Source organism: Artemia sp. Qi Xiang Cuo, chromosome 4 (genome assembly GCF_049724085.1).
Source record: "Artemia sp. Qi Xiang Cuo chromosome 4, ASM4972408v1, whole genome shotgun sequence".
Classification (NCBI taxonomy): domain Eukaryota; kingdom Metazoa; phylum Arthropoda; class Branchiopoda; order Anostraca; family Artemiidae; genus Artemia; species Artemia sp. Qi Xiang Cuo.
Window position 1 is genome coordinate 79748870 of NC_142797.1, and position 18912 is coordinate 79767781.

An 18912-nucleotide genomic window follows, 5' to 3' on the forward strand; every position below is an offset into this window, starting at 1 on the left:
ACAGGAATATAGAAGTTAGTTACGTAAGTTAATTTGTAAAGACATCCATTTAGGAAAAGAAAAGTAAAATTTTTGTGCAAATAAAAGCTACATTAACTAAAAAACGATCAGAAATTAAATAAAAAAAAAGTTTTTTAAAACTGAAAGTAAGGAGCGACATTAAAACGAACAGAAATTATTCCCTATATGAAGGGGATTGTCCCCCTCCTCATCGCATCGCTCTTTACGCTAAAGTTTGACCTTTTCTCACAACTTTTTTTTTTCAAACAATAAAAAACTTTAGCGTAAGGAGAGAATCCATATGATTTCAAATATATCAGTTTCATCCGGTTTAACTATAGCGGTTAAAAGTTACGCGCCTGAGAAAAATTTGCCTTGTTTTCGAAAAAGGGGGACAACACCCTCTAAAACTCATATAAATTTAATTAAAATAAAATCATCAGATAACCTTACTATAGAATTTAAAAGATCCTATGTGGAACCCCATTCTAATGTAATTTAAAATTTATAATTTTCTTTTTCATTAACCCCAAAAAAAAAAAAAAAAATGGAGGGCCACTGGGCCCCCTCCCACACAAATTTTTCCCAAAATCATTCACCGTGACAACGGAATTAGACAAACCCCGTTTACAGCAAGAGCCGGTGAAATTTAACCCCCCCAAAACTCTCACACTCTTTGTAACACACAAGCTTTTAATTAAAAGCAGAAAAATACATCATGTTAGGAAAAACCTTTATTTCTGTATGATAAAAAAGTGTTTTTAAAAAAAATTAAAAATTGTAAACATACCTATGAAGGATAGATTTTATTTACATAATAGAAAAAAGCGTTCTTTGACATTTTTATCGAATATAGTTGTAATATTCTTTAGTGTTTGTATTGTTGGTGGGGAGGGGGGCTTTCCCCCTGAAATTTGAATTTACTAGTAAAACATTTTCATTAATTTTTTTTTGGGGGACCTAAATGGATGAAAAGTGTACTCACATTGAAAATAAATAAATCCAATGTTTTCAAAAGTTAAAAATATATGGTGTACTATAAACAATGTCTTAATGCATAATGAAAATTGGAATGCAGTGTGGGGACATTATATCTGGTTTTTTTTTTAATTAAGTACATTATATCATGACAAGTTTTTTTTTTTTAGAAAACCGACCAATAAATTTATTATATTGGACTAACCAACAAATTTATCTAATCGACTGACGCACAAAAAATCGATTTCATAATAAAAAAAAACATGTCTGCCAAGCCATAGAGAGCTCATTGTAATAGGCAAATGACCCTGGTAACCCAATTACTTGAAAGTACACACACAACCTGTTTGGTACGGGGGCCTGAGCAAATTCAAAAGACCTATTCTACTACTGTCCGCTCGGAGATATTAATATATGCAAAAAGGATAGGACCCCGCTTCCTTTCATTGACATAGTAAGGGAGTGCTGTCCGCTTCCTTTAATTGACATAGTAAGGGAGTACTGTCCGCTTCTTTTAATTCGCATAGTAAGGGAGTACTGCCCGCTTCCTTTATTTGAACCATCACTACTCCCGTCAGATCACAGTTGTATACTTTCTGTCTCTGATCCCTCTTGGTCAGCAGAATGTACGCTCTGCTTCTGATCCCATTTGTTCAACGGTGCTTTCTTTCAGTCCTTAACCGCTTTTGGTCAACATGTTACGCAACGTTTATATGTTTATGTGTTCCTACATTATCTCTAGCTTGATTTTCGCAATAACATATATGTATTTCTGTTGTCAATTTTTAAATTTCATCCATAAAATTTCATCTTTTTAGGTAGTTGATTTAATAGTGGACTTGGAACACTAATTTTTTATTTTTATTTTATAAACATCGCAGAACAAAAAAATCTAACTGGTTTTACAACGGATATAAATAGCCGTATAACCATATAAGCCGTATAACCGTATATAACCGTGGACGCTTAATCGTAAATAGCCTACATTTTATCTTGCTAAAACTTTACAATATACCTTGTAAAATATATATAGTTTTGGCATTAACAAGAAAAAATATACCAAATACTTAGGTCAAACTAACTTAAGGTGTCCTGTTTTAATATTACTATGTTTTTGTTCTGCTTTCCTTATAGCCTATAGTACTTTTGTCTAGTAGTGTAAGGTCCTTTCCCCAATTAAATAAAAATAAAGAGTTTTTTTTCCAACTGAAACTAAGCAGCAGCATTAAAACTTAAAACGAACAGAAATTATTCTGTATTTGAGGGAGGGCTCTCTCTTTACGCTACAGTTTGAATTTTTGTCACAGTTCTTTAAGCAAGACTGCTCAAACACATGGCCCGTTGAATTTAAGGGGAAATATTTTTAAAGAACTTTAAGACGTTAGCGTAAAGAGTGAGGGTTGAAGAAGGGAGAGCCCTCTCCCTCATATACATAATAATTTCTGTTCGTCTTAAGTATTAATGTTGCTCCTTACTTTTAGTTGAAAAACTTTTTTTAATTCCTCATTGTTTTTCAAATTATGCCAGGAAATCCCCCCTCCCATCATCCCATGTGATATTTCTCCTGGACAATTTTCCCCGTAAACTTTCCTCCCCATGGAAAATTGTCCTCTCCCTCCCCAAAGAAAATTACCCAGGGAAAAGTCCGTATATTTCAAAATAACAAATACTATAAATTACGTGAACAATACGAGCAAGTTACGTAACTTACAGCCCTTTCCTCAGGGACTATGGAGGTCAATGTTATCACCATAAGCACAGTCGTATGACTTTTCAACTCTGCTGAATCAGATGGTTATCTTAAAATTTTTATTGGATGTTTTGGGTAAACAATGGACGTGGGAGGGAGGCTAGTTGCCGTCTAATCTGTTTGGTCACTTAAAAAGACACTAAAACGAATGATTTCCGTTCAAATGAGCTTTTTTCTCAATCTTCTAGGGCCATTGGTTCGATACAATCACCCCTGGAAAAAAAAAACATCCGTTATCTTTCTTCTGGCAAAAAATACAAAATTCCACATTTTTGTATATGGGAGCTTGAAACCACTACAACAGGGTTGTCTAATATGCTGAATCTTATGGTGTGATTTTCATTAGTATCGCTTGAGTTTTACGGGGTATTTCTCTCCTTTTTCGAATATCGGGCGAATTTTTTCAGGCCTGTAGCCTTAGATGGGTAAAATTAAACTTAATGAATGTTCTATATTTTGAATCAGCATAAAAATCCAATTCTTTTGATGTGTCTATTTTTTTTTATCAAAATTCGTTTATTAGAGTTTCAGTTACTAATTTCTCTGTCATATATTACACAAAACTTCCTTTTAAGGTAGAAAATTAGAACAATTCAGAAATTCTGAAGTTTTTTTGCCTATTAGATTTTCCAGTAATTTATGTGATTGATAATGTAGATCTAATTTGTAGTTTACGCATAAAAGTTCACAGAGTTTGCAAAAAAAAAGTATATTTAGGAAGCAATTTTTATTCAATTTCAATTCAATCGGATTTTTTTTTAAACAAACAGAAATAAATAAACATAAATAAACTTCTCTATGCAAAAAAACGCACGTCCCTTAAAAAAATAACGATTCCTCCTAATCACGCTCTACGACTCTCGCTTTACTGTTCAACACAACCACATCCCTCATCCAAACAATTCATTATATAAGAGATTCCCCCCTTCCTCCCCGAAAGCACAGCTACCTTAACCTTACAAAATAATAATAAATAAATGAAAAGCAAAAAACAAACTGATATAATAATGGTGATAATTTTTAAAAATCTCAATTAATAATTACCTCTATTTTTTTAAATTCAATAAGATAATTTTTCAAATTATTTTTGCTAGAAAAAAAACTAATCTATTTAACGTCACCTTATTTTTTAGGCTGGTATTCGACTGCTACTCGCCAAAGAGACATACATTGCTGCTTTTCCACTCCACGATGGACCCTACGAAATTGATTCTGACAGTGAAGAAAGTGAAGTATCTTGTAGTGACCTGAATGAGAGACAGGTGTGATTGAAACGTTCATGAAATTTATCTATGTTTATCTGCGCCCGCAAAAATATCTCCACAGGATAAGCCTGTGAAATAAAATTTTAAAAGAGCATGGGGGAGGAGGCTAGAGAAAAATGTATTTTGTAAGAAAGTGTTATTGTCATTTTTTAAAATATATATTGACAGCGCACGCTTCAAACTAAGCAAGCTCTATCCATTGGTTCAGTCTCTTGTCCACCTTTTCTCCTTCTCAAAATGTGAATAAGTCTTATCCCTCTCTATAATATGTTGCGTCTTGTCTCACACAAAGAAAGAGTTCTAAAAATAGAGCTATTAATGCTAAACTTTATTTTGATGAATCTTAAATGCGTTAATTGCATTTGCGTTAATTGCCTTTCTTGTAATTGCATGTGGTCTTTAAAACCAAAAAAAAACTCGAAATCAATTTTTCAGATTTTCTACCTTCTTGTAAAATCTGTGTTGTTAACATAAGGGGTGCAATTTGCTATGAGACAGGGGGAGCAACTGCCCCCTCCAGACATAATTTTCCCCCAAGACCTCAGTTTGCCCCACCCCAAGGTAAAATTTAATTTCTGCAAGAAATCTTGTCAAAACTAAGATAAGCCTGCATAATTCAAGTATCCAGAGAAACAGGTCAGTTTTTCTTAGTATATCTTTGCCTTTATGGTAATATATGGATAATTTTTCAGTTTTCACTGTCATTTTCACTTCATTTGAGAAAATTGGCTCCAATCTTGCCCTCCCCCAAGATTTGGACGAAATTATGTCACTGGTTAACATAATCCCTTTTGAGTTAAATACGTTCTGAAACCACGCTGGCCGTAAATGATGCACGATAAAACAACAAAAAATCGAAAAAAGTTAATAACAAGCAAAAAACTAAACAAGGGTGATTTTCATCAAGTTTTCACCAAGTATTTGTGTCAAGTATTTTAGGCAAAGACTTCCACCAAGCCGTCCTAAGCAAAAAAAAAACTTTAAACTAGCCTTTTAATGTTAACAAGACAGAAATGACTGACCGTTGTTTTTTCTTTCTGTTACGTTAACTTCAAAAGACCATTTTTTTTATTATTATTAATTTTTTTTTTCTTAGTACGGTTTGACGGAAGTCTTTGCCGCAATATTCCCTTAAAGTTTTCGTTATTTTCACTGGCTGAAAATCACCCTTGTGTGGTAAAGTGAGGTTATGCGTATATCGTAGGTTACGGTTGGTGTGTTAGTCTACCCTTGTAGGGAGTACAATTATGGTCCTAAGGTAAGTAAACTTTGGTAGCATGCCTTAGGCCTTGGCCTGACTAATTATCTTGGCTGTACCGACTGGGGTTAATCGAGACTAAACTAATCGAGAACAAGACTAAACTAATGTTGTAGAGAGGTTTGGTGTAGTGCAATAACTTTTATTAATCATTATAGGAGACAAGTAGACAAGTAAGGTACCATCATCTAATACAAATAATAATTAAAACATATACACTTACAGTTCCCAAAACGATCCAAATATGCAGAGGTCAATTCAAAGTAATTTTGGGAGAGAACCCCGCTATCGCAAAAACTGGCAAAATAATATATATATATATATATATATATATATATATATATATATATATATATATATATATATATATATATATATATATATATATATATATATATATATATATATATATATATATATATATATATATATATATATATATATATATATATATATATATGTATATATATATATATATATATATTATGCCTCGACCACACGTCCTGTTTAAAGCAAGGAAGTGGTATTTATAAATTTCCCGTATCCCCACCACCATTCCGTCGGCTCTTAGTTTGGTGGTAAAATTCAAAACTTTTTATCCAGTTTTCACTTATAATTTGCGTTGTTGCATTTTTAAATACTTTTCTTAAAATCAATTTATCAAAACTTAAAATGTCGGGTTTTACACTAGTTTTTTATTTTTTCTAAATTGTTTTTCTTTCTTTCTTCGTTGTTTTATCGTGTTTCTTTTTAGTTGCAATCAGGGCTTTCTAGAAAGAGGGTAGGGGAAATTCCCATAGATGGCTCTAAAAAAGACTCAGTGTGTAATTTTTTCTCTGATGTGGGAATTTACGTAAGAATTTTGTTTTCAAATTGGCGTCTAAAATATGATATTTTGAATATGTTTTGTATTCGGGGAGACAGGGGGGGGGGCTAGATCTCCTCAAGGTCTCGTTTATCTCCGTTACTGATCAGCTACGTTATGGTGCTTTGGCCGGTGTCTTACATGCACTCACGCATAAATATCTATAAATGCACTAGCTCACTAAAATATCAAGGCAGAAATAAAAAGAAGGACTGCACAGATGTCAGCCTGCATTCGCCTTGCACAGATAACAAACGCAGACCCGTATAAGCAATTTATGCATTTTTGATCTATTTACTGAACAACAATACTTGCTAAGATGGTACATAGGCACTCTCTGCAGGTCAAGAAATTCACTGGACCCCAAAACCATTCCATCCAGAATCTGGAGGAAACAAGTTTGAAAATTCTTAACGGGTTCTCTCACAATTCCAGATTTCACGAGCAACCTGTCTGAAAAATGTGTCTTGGATTTTGAAATTTCCGCGAAAAACAAAAACCAATTTGTTTGACTATGTTTATAATCTGAAAGAGATTTGTCTCTATATGAGGTAGTGGGGTTCAAAACAATATTTTAAATGGGACAGGGGTGAAAAAAATTTCGACCAGGTAGTCCCATCATCTTTCTGTAGATTTATAAGCAGCAAAAACGAAAAAACAATGCTTCTCATAACAGCACGCTTTATAGTTAAATATAAATAATTTTCTGTTTTAGATTCTTCAAGAAGAGTGGTCGAGACCTGGTGCCTTCTTTAAAACTCAACCGTATGAAAATATCAGACAGTACTTTGGAGATGAGGTTAGTATTCTAGAGTGAATTCAATATTTTAGAAATTCTAGATTATGTTTAGTATTCTAAAGCTAGTGGTCAAGACCTAATGCCTTCTTTAAAACTCAACGTATGAAAATATCAGACAGTACTTTGGAGATGAGGTTAGTATTTTAGAGTGAATTCTATATTTTAGAGTTTCTAGATTATGTTTAGTATTCTAAAACTATTGGTCAAGACCTAATGCCTTCTTTAAAACTCAAAGTATGAAAATATCAGATAGTACTTTGGAGATGAGGATAGTATTCTAGAGTGAATTCTATATTTTAGAGATTCTAGATTATGTTTAGTATTCTAAAGCTAGTGGTCAAGACCTAATGCCCTCTTTAAAACTCAACGTATGAAAATATCTCACAGTACTTTGGAGATGAGGTTAGTATCCTAGAGTGAATTCTATATAAAGTTACTAAAACCTCCACATAAGTTACTCATAAAGTAACTTATATTGTCATAAGCTCCACATAAAGTTACTAAAACCTAACCTACTCACTCCAGCTAGCGTTGTCGTAATTGCTGAAACGACAGAATTTTGAATTTGCCTTTGTAGAAACTTTTAATAAACATAGTTAAGAAGGATCTTTATTGAAGTAAATATGCTTCAATATCGTCAACGATATTACTGTCAGATTGAAAGATACTGAAAATATTATTGAATGAGTTATATTGTGATCAGTGATTGAAACTGATTAAGGCTTTGCCCTTATGAGCTTAATAAGCCCTTTGTTATGTGTCAACCGTTTGTGGTAGATTTCAGCTTTAAGTAACTTCTGCGGCTAATATAAAGTTACTACGGCTTACAACCCGGAACACAGTCTATCACCCTATTCATCTGTTTTTTACTGCTTTTAATTCTTTGAATGAATCATATATTTTACGACAGTCTCGATCAATTTTTTTCATTTTCATCATTATCACATTGTTCTCTATAATTTTACTTTCTAGTTCAAGCCTGCGATAAATTTTTGAAGCTACAGTTACTTAACTTTGTATTATTTTTGAAATTTCGCCAAAATTATCCGAAAAATTCAGTTAAACTGTGACAATCTGAAAAATGAACGTGAATCGTTGCTTCCCACGTAAAATCCTGGACATGTCAACGTGGGGTTAGTGCTATATTCATGTGGAATATAATCATCAGCCTGATAAAAAGAGATAGAAATATCCTTTTGGTGGGAGTCGAACCCTTGAGGCTTCTGGTTCCACTAGACTAGGGGAGCTGCAAATGCACTAGATGTGGACTAAAGTAGCTCTAAATATTTCTTCACCGCTAAAAATAGGCCTATTTCTCAAATATTATACTTATTTTTTAATCTTATTAGCCTGTCTGACCAGTTTGACGCAGCTCCATTTCATAGCCATACGACCTTCCAGCGTAGCTTACACGATATGAAATACACCTATCATTATTTAGAAATGTTTAATATTCTTTCTCAATTTTTTCTTATCTTCTTTAAGCTGCTGTTGTGGTTTTTGGGATGCAATTTGCTAAATTATGCATAAAGAAAAACATATATTCGTTAACTTTTGGCGGCAACAGGCAACTTTCTAGTAGTATGAAACTTTTTTCCACCTCTTCTTCACTATAACTACCATTTTCAATTATTTTTAGTGGAGGAAGCTGCTTCTTTTTTTCATAATATTTCTTAAGTTTTACTTTGTAAAACTTAAGCCGACAATCCGACAACCTTTAAGCCGACAACCTTTAAGGCTGATGAAACTTTAAGCTGACTACCTATTTTTAAACACAGTTTTAAATACAACGGAATAAATACTCCTCTTCAAAATTTTTATTTATATCCTTTTCAGTCTCTTTAGAAGCATATTTTTCAAGCATCCTTGCTTCTCATACGCCCCCCAGCCGCGCTTTGTTCCGAATGAGTTCCATAAGAAACTAGTAAATATTTCTTGATTTGGCTTTCTAGTGTTTAGTTATCTACGCCACCGAACGCCGTAAGGGATAAAGCGATACTAGGGCAAAACTGAACTGTTTCTTTTTTTACCAAAAGACTTATGAACTATCTATTTTGTTCACTGATTCTGACGTCACTTTTATTCTGCACATGTGGAGATGATGAAAACTTGATTAGAAAAGCAAATTGCACCACAAATTTACACCCAAGGGAATATTGATTAACATTAGAACAAAAATTCTATATCCTTTTGCTCAAAGTTTGAGTTTCCTGTCGTAGGCAAACTTTCTATTATCACCACAAAAACGCTAATGGGAAAGCCTCCAATTTTTTAGCATTTTTAGAACTATTAAAGCTTAGGATGAGTGTTTGATACTTATTCCCCATCTCCGTTTTAAATATTGATAATGAACCCAAATATTCAACTGAAATTATAAGCAGAAATGGCTTTTAAATATAGATGGCAGCCTGTTAAGCCCGTGAGAATAAACTCTTTTTGGTAAAACTTTTTATCGATAGAGGAGGGAAGCGTCACATATCTGTAGCGCTTCTAGATTTTACTCTAACTTTTATTCAAACTGGTGCCTGCTTATACGGAGGTTTCCAATCGAAAGCAGAAACATAACTTGATAACGAAAGCTTGGCAGAACAGCTTCAGATTCTCTTATAGGTCACAAACTATAAAGCTCTTTTTGAGCTCTCACACCGTAGGCTCGTGCTCAAGGACAATCGACAAACCTCTCTTTTTACCCCAGGCATGATCCGCACTCATCTTTTCAAAATTGAATTTCTTGTTCATCGATACACCTAAAACGCTGGGGAGATTAGACTCCTACCGATTTCTGGTAAAAAACAAAACTCTACTGAGTCAACGCTTTTGAGCTGTCTATGATTATTTATGGATTTCATTTGACTGAGTGTATTCATTTGAGATTTCGTTCCCGTGTTTAAAGTATTGTATATTTGTATACTTTAGAACCTGCTACTAGGGGGAAGGAAGGTCGGTGGATGTTTCTGTAGAGGAAGAAGAAGGGGGTTAAATAAAGACAATGAAATTGAAAGATAATGGGAAGCTCCAATTTTGTAAACAGCGATGAAGCAACGAAGAAATTCGGAAATGCTAAAGCAATCTCAAGTGAACATTTTTTCAAGATAATTCCAGTGCTGATGTAAGCATTATTTCATACATATTTTATTATTAATGTCTGTTTTGTTTTATTATTATAAAACTGTTGTTGTGCATTAGAACTCTGCTTCGCGCCAGGGTTGCCAACTGCTGACTTCTAAAAAGAGTGCATATCAAGGCCAAAATAGAGTGACTTTTGCTAAAAAAGAGTGCAAGTCAAAAAATTTGCGCATCCCCTCTTCCGCGCCACCTCTGAAGTAAAAAAGTGTGGTAGGGCGTATGGGTTGCCTCCTATGCATTTACTAAAATTTCTACTAATTTTGATTTTTAAGGTCACTCTTTCAATGCAACAAAGTATCTTCTTTTGCTTTCTAAATAATTACTTTCTAAATAATCTTCTGCTGATATCATGCTCATTTTTTTTTAGACTGGCTTGTACTTCTCTTGGCTTGGCTTTTACACTATGATGCTGGTACCTGCATCTGTGGCTGGATTAATTGCTTTTCTATATGGTGCTTTCACTTTGGACTCTGATTCAAATGTGACGAGGTATTTAAAATATCAGATCCTCTGAATATTTCTAATAAGAGACAATTCATAATAAATTTTACTAAAACTAAGGCTAAAGGCGATAAAGCACCAGAATTTGTAGTTGTGTTAATACATCTGTTCAAATCTACGAATAGCTCATTTAGAGGGATTGCCAATCTTAGTGATTTATCCCTATTTTTAATGATTTTTTTCTGCCAAGCGATTTTTTTGCTTAGTGATTTTGCCTCTAAAACTTGTGATTTATTTCTAAACCTATCGATTTCACAGTAGTTGAAGCATAAATTCAAGCGAATAAATCATCAAGGAAGCTAATTATCGAAAGCAAAAGGAACTTTCTAGTGAAAACTTTACTGACAGTCAATAAAAACCCAAAACTATTCACCTTTTTCTGTCCCAGAAACCATAATTTGTCAAATTTGAGAGACACTGGGTTGACACAATTTGTACTCACCGATTTGCATAAATTGGTAGTGCGCAACCGATTTGCATAGAGAGATTAATTGAAATTGACTGAATTTTGTGACATTTTATTTTATTAGCAATAACTTTGCGAAATTTCAGTTACAACTTTGACATTTAGTGGTTAACATATTGTAAATTCGAGCTGAACCCATTGTAAAGTAAGTTCGATTCTTTTGCATTGTCTAGAAAGCTCCCTTTCATCAATATGTTAACACCATTTCTATGTTCAACTGAAACAAAAATCCACCAATAACAGGTACATTCTGTTAAAACAGTTAAAAAAAAATAAACGTCTTAATACAAAAATTGTAATAGAAGTCCAAATATTGTGGCTTCACATCTGGGAGCCTTTATGAACGGGGAAAAAATATAAACAAAAAAATCTAGCTTAAACGAAACATGAAAAAAACAAAGAAAACACACAAACGCTCTACAAAAAAATAACCCAAAAAGAATGCTGAAAGGATATTCACATTTAAACAAAATCCAATCATGCAACAATACATAAGGCACATGCCAGGATGTCTGCTAAAAGCAGACTGCTATATACTATTGTACGTTAATCTTCTGATGTGGGACTTTCAGTAAAATGAAATAGTATTTTATGCAAAAATCTTACATATACCCTAGTTTAAATTAATTAAGAACAAACTACAGATCAAGAAACTGTTGTGTTTGATAAATTTAAGGAATTTTCTGAGCTGCTAAATAAGCTTATTGACTTTTTCAAAGATTATTTTATCTTACATTTTAAAGTCAATCTTGTGTGAGGATGAATCTGCAAAATTCCTTGGTATTCTTTACTATTAAAAAAATATATGTAGTTTTTGCCATTTTTTTCTAATTTTATAAACTGAATTTAATCAACGTTTTTCCTGTTCTCTATTTATCCTAATTCAGTTATTCCTTTTTTTTTATTCAGTATCTATAATCTTACTAAGACTTTGCAATAGCCCAAGACAATTATTAAAAATTAATTTTGCATCATCAAACATAATACAGTATTATGGCGCGGAAGAGGAAACAGAAGTTCCACAACTGCTAGATTGGAACTTTCTTATATTTTTCTTTTTTAATCTTCCTTTAAGGAAGAATATATTGCAATTTTTATATGCTGATAATATTTTCCACAAGAACAAGATATTCTATATATACGACTCTGTATGTTTTTTTAAAATTACATCTTTGGCTGAATTTACTAAAGGTCCTATAGTTTTTTTGGTTTGAAAGCAGCTTTAATATCTTGTTTTTTTTCATGTTTTTTTAATTTTGTGATAAAACTGAGACAATAAGTCAAAGATGGATTATTTATTTTGCTAAGTCTGGAGGAATTAATATTGACTAAAATCCGTTTCAGGTGCTATACACTATGATTTGTTAGGTACAAAAAACAAAGACGGGTTTTGTTTAATTTTTTTTTTTGAGGGTTTTTACAATTTTGTGAATTTATTTTTTGTGCGCTTCGGTTTTGAGGGAAATTAATAAATATACATATATTTTTTTTTTTTTTTTTTTTTTTGTGCCAAGTAATTACCTCTAAAACATTATATGAGTAAGCTACATGTTTTTCGTATTTCGTCCTGTAAAGTTATACTGTAGATACTGAAAGGGTAATGCTTGTTTTTCTTAAAATTAGCAAGGAAATTTGTGGAAGTGAAAATAACTTGACGATGTGCCCACTTTGTGATCAAGTTTGCCCCTATTGGAAGCTTGGAGATTCATGCTTGTTTTCAAAAATTTCATACACTTTTGACAATCCAGCCACAGTTGTGTTTGCGGTCTTCATGTCCTTCTGGGGTAAGATATATTTTCGTTTTCGAATAATTTACTGATATTCAAATATGAAAAATAATGAAAATCAGCTTTTTCAAAAATCCACAGTAGCTCTGAATATTTTAGCTTTTTTTTATCTTTAGAGTACCCCTAGCTCCAAAAGGGTACCTGGAGAAATCTGGATGAAAAGCAAGGGAAGCGTTGGATGATTTGCCCCCAACCACGCATTGCACTCCTGGCCCAAGGCAGAGAATCAGGAGATCGTATATATACAAGACGGATCAGTGGACCTGTCCTGACGGATCAGTGGTCTGCATGCGAAAAAGTTTTTTTTAGAGTAGTTGTAAAATTTACAATTTACAAAAACCCTGCATATACTACGACTATATTCATTTCTGTTCTGTTTATACATCTGCATGATCTGTTCAAACCTTATTAGAACTATTATTGCTATATACTATGCAAATACAGATTCTAGTCATGGGGTGGAGGGATATCAAAGAGTTATTTTAGGGGAAGGAGTTGCAAACCCAAAACAGACAAAAAATTGGGGGTAGCGAATTCTGATTTTTAGTAATCTATTTGGATATGGTCTTGATTGAATATATTTACTCTTAGCCCCTCTTATCTACGATTACGCCTTAGTCAGTGACATATGATAAAATTAATAATGATTAAATCTCCAGAAAATGTTTGACCTTATTCAATTAGGAACGGTTTTAATTTAAGTTTAAATAAGATTCAGGCTTTACATGCACAAACATAAAATTATTTAAAAGAAATTTGACAAAAGTAAAGTTGATTAAAATAGATTCTAAAACAGTGCAATATATATATATATATATATATATATATATATATATATATATATATATATATATATATATATATATATATATATATATATATATATATATAATATATATATATATATATATATATATATATATATATATATATATATATATATATATATATATATATATATATATATATATATATCCACTATGTAGTCTCTGAAGTTTACATTCTGGTTTGTTCATTGTTGGTTGGTCACAACATCAGCTCTGACCTCACACAATTTATGTTGTTTGAAAATGTATGAGAGAAATACGAAAATATAAAACAGATATTGTTGTAGAATTTGTGCTGAGCAAAGTAGTTCTTACCTACGGTAATTTAAGACACCTGGTCGAGGGAATGGTATTTATCATAGAATTTTATTTTAGGGGCGAGACTACGAAAAATAAAAGTGGTGCCATTTGGTTCATCTTGGTTTCTAAAATTTGCGGATTAAGCTGCCCCGGGCGCCGTGTCAGGTGAGGGTACGGCGGTCAGGATTTTCAAGGGCAATTGCAAAAGGCACTTGCTATTCAAATATTTTCTTGGAAGGGAGAGGAAGGAATGTCTGAGAGGTTAATTTTTCCCTTAGTGGCCATAAATAAAAGTTCAAATAGGGATAAAATCCTTTTAATAGACAGTGATGATGATAACAGTGATAGAAATTCACAAAAATACCAGATATTTTGGTCACATATGCAGTGACCGTCGTCAGTAGTAAAAGTGCATATGTGACCGAAATATCTGGTATTTTTGTGAATTTCTATCACTGTTATCATCATCACTGTCTATTGAAAGGATTTTATCCCTATTTGAACTTATATTTATCGTCATGGAAAGGCAGTGTGGTCTCCGAAATTATCTACCTTAGTGGCCCGAACTAGGGACTAGTCCCGAGTAAAGTTTTCCTAGGGGTTCAATGTAAAAGTGATGGAAAAAAACGGAATTAACCACCTGACAGATGTTTCTTGGCCTGAGTTTGCGGGCTGTAAAGAAAAAATTATAAAATAAATAAATGTCACATAAAAACTTCTGAATTGCCACTGCTTATGAAAAACCAATTAAATAATGGATTTCCTCACGGTTTACAAGGAAGAGCAAAGAGGAATAAAGGTCTTGGACAGCTTATGAAAATCTGCACATTAGTTTTCTTGGCAAAAAACGACGCCTAAAGAATTTGCATTGCTTTTGATTCAGAACTTGGTCTCCGTTTAAACTCAATTTGTTTAATTATTTATCTTTGTTTTAAAATAATATTTACCAAAAAAACAGTTTCACAACTGCCAGCACGATGTTGATGCAACTTTAAACGCAACTACTACAGAAAAACAAAGTGCTCAGAAACGCTTGCATGTGTGATATCAATCCTAAGGACATTAGATAGTCAATTAGTGATGATGAAAATATAGTAGCTATAGCCTCATGATAAAACCATAAAATAAATACAAAAATATACTAAAGTATACAGTATAAGAATTATCAGATCTTACGCAGATTTAATAGTAGGCCTAAGTTTAGACGCACCCTTTTTATCGGGTTTTCAGTAAAACGTGTCCGACACTCTAGCCTTTTTCGGAGGGAGCGGTGAGAAAACCAAAATTTTTGTTTGTCACTTTTTTTCATTTTAAGTTTGGTATTACTGCTCATTCTAACATCTGTTAGTTTTAGGTTTCGTTTTTCTTTTATATTAATTTCTGTCTATTTTAATTTTAATATCTTTAAACGTAGGCAATTTGGGATCTTAATAGGTTTAAAATTTTTCTTTTTACTTTTCGTGAAAAAAATAATGGTAAAAGTGTGTAGAAACACCCCATACAAAAACGTTTTTGTTGTTGTTGCCAATCTTATTTGCATAGCAATAAATGCGACAAATTTTGTAGAGGTTAGCGCCCTTGGAATTAATAAATAAATAAATAGCAAAAGCAAGCAAATAGTAATAGCAATCGCTAATGCAATAGCAATACTACTGACAAATACCTAAATAATCAAAGAATATTTAGGGACATTATTTGTCTAATTACTTCAGGCCTGTATTAAGACTCAGGCTTACTATTTAGTCCTCTTAAGTTTCAAAGAGATTGTCGTTTTATTTGACAATTTAAATATATGAAATTATTAAAAACAATTTTTATTTGTAAATCCTCAGCATTAATGATCTTGCAGTGAAAATCTATAACAAAATTTATATATATCAAGAGAGTTTTTTTCTCAGTTCATCTAGCATGCTGGCAAGTACCAAAATATATGACTCATCTTAAACAAAAACACGTGCAACAAATGTTTCTAAAATAAAAAATTCTAAAAAAATAGAATAAATAATAATAAATATTTAATAGATAGAAAGTAGAGCATATTCAACAAAAAGGTAGATTAAATTGTGTTACGGAGAACAATAGCAATCATTTTGATTGTTTGCATGGGACCAAATGACTTAGAGCTAGTTTGCCTTGTCACATCATAATCATATTTTCCGTTTTCACCACTCAGTGCTCAAAAATTTGAACCTGGAAAAGGTCTTCTTCGCAAAAGAAAAATGAAAAAAATAGTACCAAATGTTATATTAATAATGAATACATCTATTAATGATTGAATATTGAAATTCAAGTGACCTTGTAATGCAGCTAGTTACATTTTACATCAATAGATATGATTTCTAAGATCCTAGAATGGCTTACATCATCCCCACCATATTTTTTTTAGTTGCATTTTTTTCTTTAAAAGAGTGTTTCTATTAATTGAACCAAAATGAAAAACCAAACTGAAAAGAAGTTTTCTACATTTCTTTTCCACTTAAAAAGAAACAAGTAACACGACACCTATTTTAAAAGGCAATGAGGTAGTTTTCTTACTAATGTTTTAAACTTTTTATTGGTAAGTGTAAAAATCAAAGGATAAAAAAACTACAAACCACAAAAATTTAATAACAAAAAGACAGATAGTGAAAGCAGCAAAAACGCTGTGGAGAAGCAGCAAAAACTGTAAAATAATAGTTGCAGCTACCAAATGCTAAATAAAGCCCTTGTTATATTTGGATAGATGCCTAGGGGTCGCGAAGTCAATGCCTTGGGCTATTTTAGTTTTGATCTGTTTACTGTTATTGATACCAGAATATTCTTTTTATTAATTATTAATTTATATTTGTTTTTTTCTATTAGCAACTATTTTACTTGAACTTTGGAAACGCAGACAAGCCAAAATCAGATGGGAATGGGACCTACTTTATCCACAACAGCTAGAAGATGAAGAAGTTAGACCTGAATATGAAAAATTCGCCAACGGAACTCGAATCAGTCCGATAACAGGCGAAGAAGAGCCTTACGTGAAACCAGCAAGCAAAAATCTTCGATATTTTCTCTCAATAACCGGAGTATTGCTAATTGTAAGTAGGTTCTCCTGTTGTATGTCCGTGCCGCGAAAATCTGCCATGTTTCTCCTGGGAAAGAAGCTCGTCCTTTTGAAGAATGTTGCACATGGTCCTATATCTTAAGATGAATCTGAGGGTTCGTTATTGAGGGAAAGGATCAATAAATGCTAGAAAGTTGTTTTGAGATAGTAATTTAAATTTTTAGGAGGCTTTGGGCCGTTCCCAGAGAAAATTTTCCTTCCTTTCATCTCCCCTTTCTGGATTTCTGGAAGTACGTTTGATTTAAAACTTAAATATTTTGACTACTTTAATTCTAAAGAAGTCTGTAGTTTTCTATTACTCGACAACAAAGTTAGATACATAAATATAAAATAAATGTATATAAAATATAAAAATATACAAAAATATTAAAAATAAAATACAGTGTTTTCGGATGTCAAATTCTCCAGAAATTATCAGGACAGTTTAGAAACAGTCGGATTTACAGTATATTATAATTCCGACCCACAGTATATTATATATTATAAATCATTTACGAACCAACCATCAATATCTCTATCAAACGGATGGTCACGCATTGTACAAAGGTGTAACTGATTCAATCGAGTGTTCAAACTGAATTCTCATAAAATCTAGAGAGCAATATGTTGTGCTGTAGACATCAGTTGAAACGATGTTTCAAATAAAATAGTACTATTGAATAATGAAACCAATAATTTAGGGCTGTACTAGGATAATGTAGGTCCACAGCAAAAACAGTGGACGAACAAGAAATACTGGTTCAATCAGGGTAAATCCGAGAAAATTAAAGTCAGTGGCTTGATACCCGGGTATGTTCTCGATGGATCTGAAGTCGGGACGACAACATGCCAGTTTTGGTTCCAATAACTTTGAACGCATAAAGAATCAGGCATGCCGATTTCTAATTTTGGTGTTTGAAAAAAAAATAGGGTTTATAGTGCGTTCGAGCATCTCTTATCCGACCTATCCACTAACTTCCCTGGATGTAATCTGCAAAAACTAACAAAAAATATTTATCCAGTAACTTTTTAATTGAAAAGCTATGGTAACTTTTTGCTATGCTATAATTGAAAAGCTATGGTAAAATATTTATCCAGTAACTTTTTAATTGAAAAGCTATGGTAACTAGGTGAACAACAACATTAATCATGTATAATTCATTGTAAAAATAGCTTACTACAAATCCCTCAATTAGGGCCACATTCCAAAATTGCTCTCCTTTTTAGTTTTCGTGCATTGGTTCTGTTTTAGAAAATATTGAAATTTTTGTTTAGGTATGACGTCACTTATCCTGCATTTTCTGGGGTTAGCAGTTGTAAACTTATCCAAAAACTAATCCACTCTGTTTTAATTAGCAATTCTGCTAACTTCTGACTTCAATTACGTCTCGTGCTTAGCGTAAGTAACCAAGCTGGTCGGATAAGTAATCTTGGAATGCTCGAACTAAGTCTTAGCTATTGTAGCACCATGGATCTGTATTTGTAAACACAATGATTTTAATACGTTTTGATAACAATACGTTTACGGATATTACACCCATTGCGTACCGGTGAGATCATTACTTACAAAAAATGTTTTGCTAATAAAACATGAGACAACAATTTAGATCGAAGAAAACACGGAACTGATGTTCACTTATGTAATACCCTCACCCCTTCCTTCAAGAGCCAAAAGTGTAAAGCCAAGAGCCAAAAGAATAAAAAATTATATGTGTTATAAAGTATCCGTGGTTGCTCTAACCGAGGAAAAATGCAGGAAAAGATTCCTATTCGTCACCTAAAAAAACAAATTAAAAAATAGTCAGAACTGGAATCAAATTTATTGGATTTTTGAGGACACCAGAACTAGCAAGCGGAAATTACAAACTGCTACCCCCTTTTAAATCTCAAAGAGTAGACCCGGTTTTCATTTTAGTAGGA

The 18912-nt window shown here is 32.6% G+C and overlaps 1 protein-coding gene across 1 annotated transcript in view; it reads left to right on the forward strand.

Moving 5' to 3' along the window:
- The window catches only part of LOC148953474 (anoctamin-3-like), a 433736-nt gene that overhangs the window by 387663 nt on the left and 27161 nt on the right, over positions 1 to 18912 (forward strand). Inside the window, exons 6-10 of the mRNA XM_089087971.1 lie at positions 3862 to 3990; positions 6832 to 6915; positions 10409 to 10530; positions 12632 to 12792; positions 16764 to 16987. Coding sequence (XP_088944097.1) covers positions 3862 to 3990; positions 6832 to 6915; positions 10409 to 10530; positions 12632 to 12792; positions 16764 to 16987 — 720 coding nt within the window. The remainder of the gene's footprint in view (positions 1 to 3861; positions 3991 to 6831; positions 6916 to 10408; positions 10531 to 12631; positions 12793 to 16763; positions 16988 to 18912) is intronic.